Source organism: Carlito syrichta, unplaced genomic scaffold (genome assembly GCF_000164805.1).
Source record: "Carlito syrichta isolate Samal-C Ts95f unplaced genomic scaffold, Tarsius_syrichta-2.0.1 Scaffold307338, whole genome shotgun sequence".
NCBI classification, from domain to species: Eukaryota; Metazoa; Chordata; class Mammalia; order Primates; family Tarsiidae; genus Carlito; species Carlito syrichta.
In genome coordinates this window covers 112,536-124,445 of record NW_007251434.1, presented here as the reverse complement: position 1 = coordinate 124,445, position 11,910 = coordinate 112,536, and the positions used below count along the sequence as shown (strand labels likewise).

At 46.4% G+C, this 11,910-nt stretch overlaps 1 protein-coding gene across 2 annotated transcripts; it reads left to right on the top strand.

Moving 5' to 3' along the window:
• The first annotated feature begins 941 nt into the window (after nucleotides 1-941).
• CUNH1orf116 (chromosome unknown C1orf116 homolog) lies at nucleotides 942-11,693 on the top strand. Of its 2 annotated transcripts, none has more exons than XM_008064431.1 (4): nucleotides 942-996; nucleotides 6,055-6,240; nucleotides 8,632-8,809; nucleotides 10,061-11,693. In XM_008064431.1, exons 2-4 carry the CDS (start codon nucleotides 6,136-6,138, stop codon nucleotides 11,602-11,604), a joined length of 1,827 nt encoding a protein of 608 aa, XP_008062622.1. In that variant the 5' UTR covers nucleotides 942-996; nucleotides 6,055-6,135; the 3' UTR covers nucleotides 11,605-11,693. The 2 variants fall into 2 exon arrangements, with proteins under 2 accessions (XP_008062622.1, XP_008062621.1); XM_008064430.1 differs by having other exon boundaries at nucleotides 959-1,123.
• Nucleotides 11,694-11,910: the final 217 nt, after the last annotated feature.

The following is an 11,910-nucleotide window of genomic DNA, read 5'->3' as shown; positions in this document are numbered from 1 at the left end:
AAGCTGACAGGCATCAAGGATAACCTACATCCAGGGAAAAGCAGCTTCTAGGCAAAGAGGGAGATTTCTTCCCGAAAGCAGTAAATTTTTCTACCTACACTCTTCTCCCTACAGGTGCCATAAATCGGCCCATGAAAGGAGACAGGAGTTGCTAAACTGGTTGGTAGTTTATTTTGTTTTTATTTCTTAATATCTATTGCCACCTTCCGTGAGCAGTTAAAAGACCAGAGACTCAAATGACAGAGTGCACATTCTCTCTTTTGAAGCTGTCTGGCCACTTTTTCATCAGGACAGGGACCTCTTGTGTGGAGAAAATGGATTTATTTCCCCCAGAAATAAATGAGGCCAAGAAGATTGTTGGTGAGCGCTGCGGCAAGGATGGGGCTCAACTACAGTACAGCATTCTTAGCTTTAAGACATCCTCCTCCCTGGACGTAATAGAGTTGCTGGGATTATGAGCCAGGAGTAGGCTTGGGGATGTACGTGATTCTCAACAGCTGGAAGAGCCAGTAGCAAAAATGACCACGAAGGATTTTAGTTTGGTGAATTCAGGGGAATACTAAACTCCAAGTGGAAAAAGGCAGTTCCAGGTGGAAACCAAGTTTCAAAACAGACCATAGTAAAGCACACTGCCCAGTAGACTGTCTCCACCACCTTTCTTTTTTTCCAATCTCAGTTCAAACCAGCTCCTCCTCTTTCCAGCCCTCGGCTTTTTTTTTTTTTTCTTTTTAAAGAGCTCTTTATTGGTTTTAAACGGGGGGGGGGGGGGGGGCGGGGGAGGGGCGGTTTACCTACTTAGGTCGGATAAGCATATTGTGTGAACAACAAAAGAAGAGGTGATTGGCTAAGTGAGAGGCGCACCGCCCTGCCCATTCCCCTCCCACGCCCTCCCGGAGGAAACAGCTGGAATGAGAAGTAGGGAGCGGACGCTAGGATTGGCTGAGTCAGTAGCAGAGAAGGGGTGAGGCAGCACAGATGAAGCCTTTACCTGTCTAGGTAAGTCAGGAGGAGGTCAAAAGGAGAAGAAAACAGTAGGAGGCAGAAAACCTGCCCCTGTCTTCATCTCTGCCCTTTGAAAAAAAAAGGGTATTCCTTTCTTCTCTTCATCCCCAATCCTGTGGAGGTGAGTTCATTGCTAACCAACTATTGCTTATCCTGCCGCGAGAGGAAGGGCTTCAAGGGAAAGTAGAGCTACAACGTTTGAGGGATGGGAACGGTGGTGTGCCTCTAAACCACAGCTAGGGGGCTTTCCTCGCTGTTCCTCAGTTCTCCTCCTCTGTTCCTCAGTTCCTCAGTTCCTCAGTTCTCATTCTCGGATCAGAACAGGTTGGGAGCTTCTTGAAATCGGAGTATATTTGTGGGGACAAGGACTGGGAAGCATCTTCTTTGTCATTTACCTACTTAGGTTGGATAAGCATATTGTGTGAACAACAAGAGAAGAAAATAGGTTTGTTTTGGAAATTTCCATCTCTGAGCAACTGAGATTGAGTTGTGAGTTTTGGAAAAGAATAATTGAAATAGAGGGGAGTCACAATGGAGGAATGTGAGGTGAATTGAGTGTCTTGATTTTCCATTACATTTGTAAAAAGAACTTCTCCCTTGGCTTTATCAACTCAGTATCTACCTTTATTTAAATAAAGGGTGCAGTGTGTGTATGTTCAATTATGGTAGTTTGATCATGGAACTCTCTGTGGACAGGTTTGTAAGGTGCAAGCTGTACGGGGTTGTTTGTAAGATAATGTGAGGCTTGAACACGTTGGGAAAACTCCAACTCCAGCCACCAGCTCATCTTTGGGAAACCCATGGATAATCTAGCTGAAAAGTCGAGTTTATTTGGGTTCAACTCAACTAATTTTTTGACTTTTCCTGTTAATAATAGATACAAAGACTGATAAACAGAAAGCCACTTGACTGTGCCGGGCCTCACCCACAATAATATTTCACGGCAGCATGTCAAGTCTGCTTAGCGTTCCAAATGGGGCTCAGGCCAAAGTAGTGTGGCAGAGTCCACAGGGAGGAGGACTAGACCAGGGTCTGGTTTTGCTTTGTTTTCCTTCAGGTGTCCAGTTGGCAGTTTGTGTAGCAGGTTTACCTGCATAAGGAAGGTGAACGTAGAAGTCAAGGAAGAGTAGCAAGTCATCTCTCCATTATCCATCTTGGGGGGGTTTTACACTCTGGTTCCTAACTTTGGCTCTTTCCCTCCTGTTGCAGGGAAGAGGAAAGTGGGAAGACCTCAGAGCTAGGCTCCAAGGCCTGGCACACACAGCTGAGTGTATATATGAGTTTTCCAGTCCCAGTAACTTGAGCTTTAGGCTCAGGCTTACCCCACACTGCAGAACCACCACACTCAATGACTGAGGGTTGCCCTAGATGGTGAATTTAGGAATAAAGACCACCTACTGTGCCTAACAAAGTTGTTCTGTGCAAAGGATATTTCCATCCTGCCCTCAAATCCACTGGTGAAAGAGATTATGACATTCCATAAACACACACATGTGCTCATGGAAAGGTATATGCACACAGTGCAAATTTGAGTCTTCCTGGCATTTTTCTTGGGATGTTCTCTAACCCAAAGCACATTTCTGGGTAGTCAGCAAAAAGCAGAGACCTGGTCTGGGAAAACTAGGAAACCTCTCTGACTACGGGCAGAGAGGCAGAGCTCTTGGGGGCTATGGGGGTGAGTCCATGGAAGAGGGTGATAAGAGGAGCCTGGGTCTGAATAGATGGTATGGAGAAGTCAACCTGGAATGGGGCTGGAGCCCCCACCCCACACTCTGCAGATGCCAGACTTTACATTCTATTTACTTCCTCTCTTCTAACCCTTGACTGATTTCAGTGTAGTAGTAGTTAATATTTAATGTCTCTTTGGAGGGGTGGCCCTGACTATAGGCTATGCATATTTCTTAACCCATTCCTTTCTCCTAAGTCCCCAAAAGAGGTCAAGGGTTAAAGATATCAAACTCTCACCTTGAGTGTTTTGCTTGCTTCTCAGGCTTCTTATCAGGCAGAAATACCTCAGGTTTCGATGGCTGCCGTGAAACAGCCCCTAAGTTTCAAGGTTGTAAAGTTGGTGAAAGGAACTGCACCTTTTTTACAGTTCAGACTCTTTGGGTCAGAACACTAGGTATGGAGATAAAGTGCCAGTACCTGTGGGTTCACTCAGCTTTGGTTCAAGGTTGGGACTCTTCTCTGCAGTGCTACGTAGTGCCTGATGACATGGTCTTCCATGGCAATTGGTGTCATTTCTTTACTCTGAAAATACCTATGGTTGGGGCCTAAAACTGGTCTGGAAATATAAAACTGAACCAGATAATTTATGGGGTTTTAGGTATGAAGTAGTAGGAGAAGAGCAATCTTAGAGCTTTTAGTATTTTAGACAGGGTGGCTCCTGCTATTCTTAGGTAGTGAATGGTCCTCTTGAATCTAGACAGTCCCTGAGTTCCTTTCTGGAGGGCTGCCCTGTATCTGCAGGTATAAGTCATTCCCTACTTCCCTTGGGAAGGAGTGGTAGTGGGAAGAACCACAGCTTCCTCATCTGTAAATGAAGAAAATGGCATCCTTGCCTGTGCTACCCCAGTTATTGCGAAGATCTAGTAAACAGATCTGAGAGCACTGTGGAAGCTATGGCAGGCTCTGTTCTTGTGAAGTAGTGCTATTCCTGTTGTTTTTATCTCTAGTGGCTTCAGGCCATCCTAGGTTCCGATAGGAGAGTGTGATGGGCTTCCCTGGGATGAAGGAGAAGCTAACAAATCACTGTAAAGTCAAAGCATACTTAGAAGAACAAGTATAGTAATTTTCCCTGAAAGTAAGAGGCAGTATCTGCTCACCCATTCATAAAGAATGTTATGTTAATTATAGTGAGTCACTTTAAATATTTACTGCCCTGATTTTAAAGATAAGAAAACTGGAGCCAAAAACTAGACCCTTGGATCTACACTAAATTCTGAACAATGATGCCTTTGTCTTATCCAGTTTTGTACCCCCAGTGCCTATTAGGTGATCATGATTGTTAGTTTAACTAAAAACACCACTGACTTTCACTGAGCCATAAAATAAATAAAATATTTAAGACAAAGATTAACAGTAATAGATTAGAAGCCAAGAGGAAGGTCAACTCAATAGACACTAGCACAGATGACAAGTTGACTCATCCTGCATCTTTTGAGGGCCTTCTGTATGCCTTCACCTATGAGGGATGGATCCCTTTCACTATATTGGCTCAGCCCCAGAGAATGCTAGGCATGGGTTAGCACTCTCTGAACCTGGGGGTTGAGGGGAGGGCAGATAGCTGATGTGATTGAACTTCATCCACATGGTTTCTGGTTTGCCTGGTTTCTGGCCATTGGGGAACTAATCTAATGAAGAAACTCTGAGAGCTACCTCACCCAATGCTGATTTATCACTGGGCTTCTTTGGTGTCTCTGCCCCTGTCCCTTGGTCACACTTTATCTCTCGAGAGACTCTAGACCCTTATGAACCATTTATCCGGCCCATTTGAAATCTTCCCTTTTATTTCCCTAATGTTATGCCCCTTCCTACCTGCCCCACTTGAAGGACTTTGCCCAAACAGAAGAGGTACTCCATGGGGCCTCATACTTGCCAGCTCTATAGGGTTGGAAGGCTGACTCACCCAACCCAGCCCAAACTTTGGCAATGAGAGCAATTATTAGCAGAAGCCAGAGGAACATCTACCCTGGCATCCAAACTACAGGTCCCCAGATAACAAATATAATACATTTTTCCAGGTCATTTACCTAGTATTGGGAGGGTAGGACAGACGTCTGGTAGAGAATATAGCCTGATGCTATGGGGAAAATATGATTTCAGAATCAAGTAAACCTTATTCTAATTCTAGCTCTCCCCCAACTCTCTATATGACTTTGAAACTGTCTTTTAATCTTAATTCTTTTAGAATTTCATTTTAATGTAGGAAATTCACCCCTGGCCTACCCAACTCTGGGAGATTACGTCCCACAAGCAGGCATATGAAAAGTCTTGGGACTTTCACAGGGAAGATGACACTGCCTTCCTTTGCTACTACTATTGTCACAATGAACTTGAGATTTTTTCCCCATTAAGGAATTGGAGTTGGAAGGAAGCTACATAGGACATTTCCCTTGTTTGTTCTACACAGGCTAGGGAACCTCACTGGAAATATGTGCAACAATAGGGGAGGCAATGCACTGGAGAGAAAATAGGTTTGTGTTAACCACTGCAGGTGCCCCGTTCATGCCTCCCAGGCTAAGAGATACTGATGGCCACAGTGCTGGTGTTGATGGTGTTGATGTTGACTGTGATAGCAGCTGGCAACTACTGGGTCATGCACTGTGCAAAGTGTTTTTCATGGAGTATTCTATTATATTCTCATGACTACCCTGTATCTCACAAGTACTAGATAGGTACTAGATAGGTACTATCAAGGGCATTTCTTCTTTTGAGCCTGTAGTTTCCCATTAAATCAGAACAGTCTTTTCTGAACTCTTGTTTCTCTTCAATTTTGTTTGATCCTAGATGGATCTTGTATTTTTCTTATTACAAGAGCAATACTAATTATTCATTTACTCATTAAGTGTTTGAGTATTTACTGACAATTAAACTGTGCTAAATATTCTCTCATTGAATCCTTCTAACCCTATTTAGTGAGGAAAAGCAAACTCAAAGAGTAATTTGACTCTAGTCAGAGAACTGTAGATGGCTAAATTGGGATTTGAGCCCAGACCCAGCTATCTTCAGAACCCAAGTTATTAGCCCCTGTAATATTTATTGTTTATAGTAATGAAAATGTAGGTTTGCTCTGGTTCAGAGAAAAATGTAAGAGAAGTAATAGAAGCTTCTTTCTGACCAGACTGCCTCCTCACCACCTAAGTTCATCCTTCTGCATGTATTTGAGCCAGATCATGGGTCCCTTTGTGCAGGCTGTGAAGTTTCAGGCAATGGCTGTTTGTGGCTCCCTTTTCTGCTTGCTTGGTGTCCTTGCCGCCATGCTGCCCAGGGCCTGGGCAGGGCCTTGCAGAAGCCTGGGCTTACACATGGCTTTGATTCTTCTCTTTTCAGGCCCAGCTTGGGACATTCTTCGCTTCCCTTCGCTTCCCCTCTGGGAGCCCCTTTTGCCACCCCTGAACCTTGCTTCAGGCGATGCCTGAGAGGGAGCTGTGGCCAGCGGGGCCTGGCTCAGAACCCGTGACCCGCATCAGCAGCTGCGACAGCATGATGAGCACCACCTCCACCCGTTCTGGATCTGTACGTAACACTCTCCCTCCTGCAACCTGGCCCGCTGTCTGCATACCTGCCCTGCCCTGCCCTGCCGCCTGTCTTCGCTCACTGCAACTTCTCTTTCATCTTCCTCATCAGAGAGTGAATCACAACATCAATGGGTGCTTTCTGCCTCTGAGTCAGTCCCAGTTCTGTAGAGTATAGGGTGGGACAACCTTAGAGAGCAGCAGGACAGATGAGACTTTCCCCCAATGTTCATTAGGTTGGGAGGTTGAGTTGAGGAGAGCAGGCCTATAGTCTGAGGTCACGGTGGGAACTAGCACTTGGACTCTTGCAGCATATGGAGTCATGATGTTCTCTGCAATGTGCAGCACTTATTAAGTCTCTTACAAAGATCAAAGAAAATAGAGTAATTAAGAGCCTAGGTTCTGAAGCTGAACAGATCTGAGTTTTCTACTTAAAAGCTATATGACCCTGCAATGCAAATTACTTCATTTCTCTAAGCTTTAGTCTCCTCAGTTTTCAAACAAGGATAATATTCATACCTAATTCCTAGGGCTCTTGTGAGGAGTAAATCAGGTAAGGTAAACCACCTAGCATACCTCTATGGAGAAAAGAAACAGCTTATGTAGGAGACCAAGAATCTTTCAAGGTCACTGTGTTTAGTTCTTTGTGAGTGTATCAATTGTAATCAATTGTCATTTTTCTGGGTATGAATTTAAATCTCAGTTATTGTAAAACTGGTGTGAAAGAGTAAATCTGCCTGACAACCAAATGCAAACATTCCTTTGTTATTCATGCTTGTAACATGCATAATAACCCTGGAGAATTTATACTTTATATCCTACAGAGGCATTTAAAAATGTAAGGATTATAAGGGTTTCTACTGAATGTCAAAGATATTTTATATAGTCAATGGGTTTTGATATGTAAAAATGGAATAGAAAAAGCAACACACATAAATTCAAAGCACAGATAATCCATACATAAGTTTCTTTTTGACCCTAGGTGGTGAGGCCACAGAGACATCTTTTTTTCTGTTTCTGTTAGGCTAAGGCCAGTATGAATAGTCACATACCACTGGACACAGAATAGGACAGGAATTAAAGGTTTTCAAAGTGAATCATTTATAAAGGAGAAATTCAGAGTTGGCTTATCCTTGGCAAGGCTATTGTAGGAGGAAAAAGGCAATAAAGAGATTTTTCCTCAGGTAACTCTTGGAGTAGGCTTCAGGTTTTCCAAGGGCTATATTTGGGGCTTTCCTTGACATGTAGGCCTCACATAGTCAAGACAGGTGGCTGTTTTAAGGGGTAGAGGCAACTGGAAGAGTTATTCAACAATCTTCATCCCTCCCCACAGGATATTTTTAGAGCTATCTCACAATTTTTCCTGGCCAACTGAGTGAGTCTGAAGAATATGCAACTCTGAAGTGTCCCAGATATTAGGAAGAGAGGTGGAGATACCGAGAAGAGACTTGGGCCAAATTTCTTATATTCCCATTTGCTCATTTGGCTTTCCCTTCAACCTCCTCCTTGGAAGAGCAATTATTTTGACTTTCCTGGCCTGATGTATCATAGACAGTAACAATTTGAGATGACTGTAGCTTTTTCTTCCAGATATTCCTATGTTCTCTCTCATAATGATGATGATCTAGTTTCATATCTACTTGACATTTAATACTAAGCTGCTTTTCCCTCCCCCATACCATCCAATTTCTTCACCAGCCTCTTTCCTTAAGTTAATATTTGCTTAAGAAACACACTGATTTGAATGTTAGCCAGAGCCAAATGTCATCAAGAAAGTAAATACACAAGGGGAAAAATCCTGTGTGGAATGCATTTCAAAGTCAAGTATAAATCATTTAGTACATTTATCTGTGACTAGTCATGCCTCTGTTCCCATTGGCCTGGCAGCTAGTAGTTGGCTGCGTTTCCTGTTTGTCCTCATACTGTCCTTGACATACCAGATCAAGTATGCAGAAATACTTTGAAAAATTAAAAGCAATACCATTCAAGTGTCAGGTCAGATTATTATGTTGCCCGCATAATTTGGAGCTAAATTGGAGACACACAATGTAAAATATTTGACAAAGGTCACACAGAGGAATTGGAACCCAAGACCACTTCTGATCTGTGCTCCTAAGCATTCCACCCAGGACTGAGCAAAAGAAAGGCCCCTGCCGTCTGCCTGCCTAGCTCCAGAGCTGGGCACTAGTAGGCCAGCCTGACAGTCTCTGCCCTCTCTGGTGCCTGCAGTTTCAGAAAGCAATTCCAGCTGGTTTACAGGGTAGCAACAGGGAAAGATTTCCAGCTCTTCAGCATTCCTTCCTTATGGCAGGGTGGTTCTCAGGCCCCGCCAGTTTCTGCGGAGGGAGCTTCCTTTCACAGCTCCTTTTCCCTCTTCTTGCTCCTCTTCTAGAGTGACGGCAGCTACGACTTCCTGTCTGCTGAGGAGAAGGAGTGTCTGCTCTTCCTGGAGGAGACCATCGGCTCACTGGACACCGAGGCTGACAGTGGATTGTCCACTGACGAATCTGAGCCAGCCACAACTCCCTGTGGTTTCCGATCACTGCCCATAACTCAACCTGTTCCTCGGGGTAAGACAGGATATCTGGGGTAGGACTGCTAGCAAAACCCAGAAAATCAGTGCACCCTTCTGGCCACTTTCAACCTTGCCTGTGCTCTGCTCCAAGGGTCACAGGCAGAAGATGGAACAACCCCACTCTTTACCACTCTGCTGGCTAGAATAAAGCTTTTTCCTAGGAGGGAAGGAGGGACTGCTGACAAGCCAGCTTCCTGTGTCTTTCTATGAACTATCAGAGACCTGGAAGGGAAGGGGATTTGACCAACTTCCATCTTCCTCCTCTGAAAAAATTCTAAAGCAATATGACCTCAGAGGTGGGGAAGAGAGCCAGGGAGGGCAGGGTGGTTGGTTCTGGAGGGACTGAGTCAGTCTGGGAAGCTAATCTGGGTGCCACAGGGGACAAGGCTGCAGGAGATAAGGAGAGGGATGGGCTTCCCAGCTGCAGTAGGCAGCACTTCAAGGCCCTTGTTAGAGAGTGGAGAGCCGGTGGTGTTCTGACTCAGTAGAAAGGGAACAGGATGACACAAGTGTGGCCCTGAGTGTGGAGCTGTGTGTCCAAGGGTGTCAGGAGCATCTTATTTCTGAAGATAGTCCCACTGGTATCAGGGCTGCAATCTAGTCATTCATTTAGTAAATATTTGTTAACAATGTTTTAGACTCTCCCTGGAGATACAGCAGAAAATGGGGACATAGGGCTTTACTGCTCCTGAGGCTGACCCACTGGTTCAGTGGGCCTGACACACCTGCCTAGTTTGCTGGCAGGAAAGAAGCCATGTCACTCTCTGGTGCAGGGACATTATGGCTATTATAGAATTGTCCAGTGCACATAGAAAGTGAAAGCAGAAGGCAAAAGCCTGGTCAAATCAAGAGCAAATCACTTGTTCATGTGCTTCCATTTAGCTCTATTATCTGAAAGCTCCAAGACTGCTAGAGGGAATGGGCCCGAATCTATCCCCAACCCTGGTGCCTCTGTAGAAGTGTAAGAAGAGCCTGAGTCAGGGACATGGAACAATCAGGGGCTGCCCTCTCACCAACCATCTTGAAAAATTAATCCTCTGTCAGAAAGAATCTGTTATGATTGCTCTATTGTTCTTAGTGATATCCAGACAAGAGTGTTGCCCCTATAAATGCAAAGCAAAACAAAACAAAGCAAAAATCCATTCACTGCTAGTTGGTGATCAGAGTTCAGGAAGCATTTGCTTTTCCCTCTGCAGCAGAACCCTCACTTCTGTTCACTCTTTTTGGTTCTTCCGGGTCCTCACAGGAAATCCAGAGGAGACCATCATTCAGCAAGGACCAGAGCCAAGAACAGTAACTCAGACCAGCTCATCCTTTCCTCCTGAGCTCCAAGGCCTGGGCCTCAGGTCAGGCTCCTACAGCCTCCCCAGAAACATCCACATTGGCAGAAACCAGAACCTCAGGAAAAGCACCACCCAGGCCAACAGCCACATCCCTGGAGAATCTGAGAGGCTTACACCAGAGCCTGAGAAAGAGCAGGTCAGTCGGAACAGCCAGCCCAGCCAGGCACCAGCTGACCTCCGGAAAGCTGCCCTTGATTTGGACGTGGTACTCATCCCCCCACCAGAGGCTTTTCGGGACACTCAGCCACAGCAGTGCAGGAAAGACGGCCTGCCTGAGGGGCCAGGACTGCAGAGCCCCCAGCTTCACACGCCTTCCATCCCCCAGAAGACAGAGCAGACTTCTTCAAAGACCATGTCTCAAAAAGCCAAGGAAAAATGCTCAACAGGGGACCCCAGACAACCAGGGCCTCCTCCTGCTGTGCCATCTCAGAATGTAAAAGCTGAAGATGCACCCCTCCCATCAGGGGAAGATCGAAATGCTGGACTGGCTCCCCTCACGGCCCCTAAGCTCCGGAAGCTGCCACCTAATATTGTTCTGAAGAGCAGCCGAAGTAGTTTCCACGGTGATCCCCAGAAATGGCTGCCCCGCCATACTGAGGCTGTCCCTGGAGAGTCTGGCCTGGTCTCCTCTTTACTGCAAGAGCAAAGGAAAGCACGCAGAGAGGCACTGGAGAAGCTGGGGCTACCCCAGGACCAAGATGAGTCCGGCCTCCACTTAAGTAAGCCTAGCAGCTCCTTCAGACTCAAGGAGACTCATGCTCAGGGCCTTTCCCTAACTCCAGCTGCAGCTCCATCTCAGGTCTCAGCAGTGGCCCCTGCTGCAGGGAAGTCTCCGGCTCCAGCCCCGGTTCGGGGACCTTCACCAGTGAAGGCTCCAGCTCCAGCTCAGGGGTCTTCTCCAGGCAAGGTTTTGGCTCCTGCCCAGGAACCCCCTCCAGGGAATGTCACAGCTGCCCAATCCATGCCCATTCCTATCCCTAAGGCTCAAAGGGTAAATAACCCTCTGACTCAGCCAAAGCCAGACTCAGGGCTGACTCTCCAGGAGAGCAGCATCCCTGGCCTGAGACAGATGAACTTCAAGTCCAACACTCTGGAGCGCTCAGGCGTGGGGCTGAGCAGCTACCTCTCAGCTGAGAAGGATGCCAGCTCCAAAACCAGCACTTCTCTGGGAAAGGGTTCCTTCTTGGACAAGATCTCGCCTAGTGTCCTGCGTAATTCCCGGCCCCGCCCTGCCTCCTTGGGCACGGGGAAAGACTTTGCAGGTATCCAGGTAGGCAAGTTGGCTGACCTGGAGCAGGCGCAGAGCTCCAAGCGCCTGTCCTATCAGGGACAGAGCCGAGACAAGCTTCCTCGACCCCCATGTGTCAGCGTCAAGATCTCCCCAAAGGGCGTCCCTGATGAACATAGAAGGGAGGCCCTGAAGAAGCTGGGACTGTTGAAGGAGTAGACTCACCACCAGCACTGCCTGCTCTGACCCCACCCCCACCGCACGAGAAGAGACGTAGTCTCGGCTTAGGAGCCTTTGCCACCTCACAACCCGGGACTTGGGCAGGGGTGGGCTTGTCTCTGTTGTCTCTGCTCTCTGAGGTGAAGGGGAGGGAGAGATTTGAGTCCAAGCATACCTTTAGTTGTGCCATCGAGTGCCTGCATGGATCATCCTGAAGGTGATTCCACAAGTTGTGTGTGTGTGTCTTAGGCTGTATATATCCCTGAAGCTATTTATGTAACACAAAGTTGCTCACAGTTCTGCTCT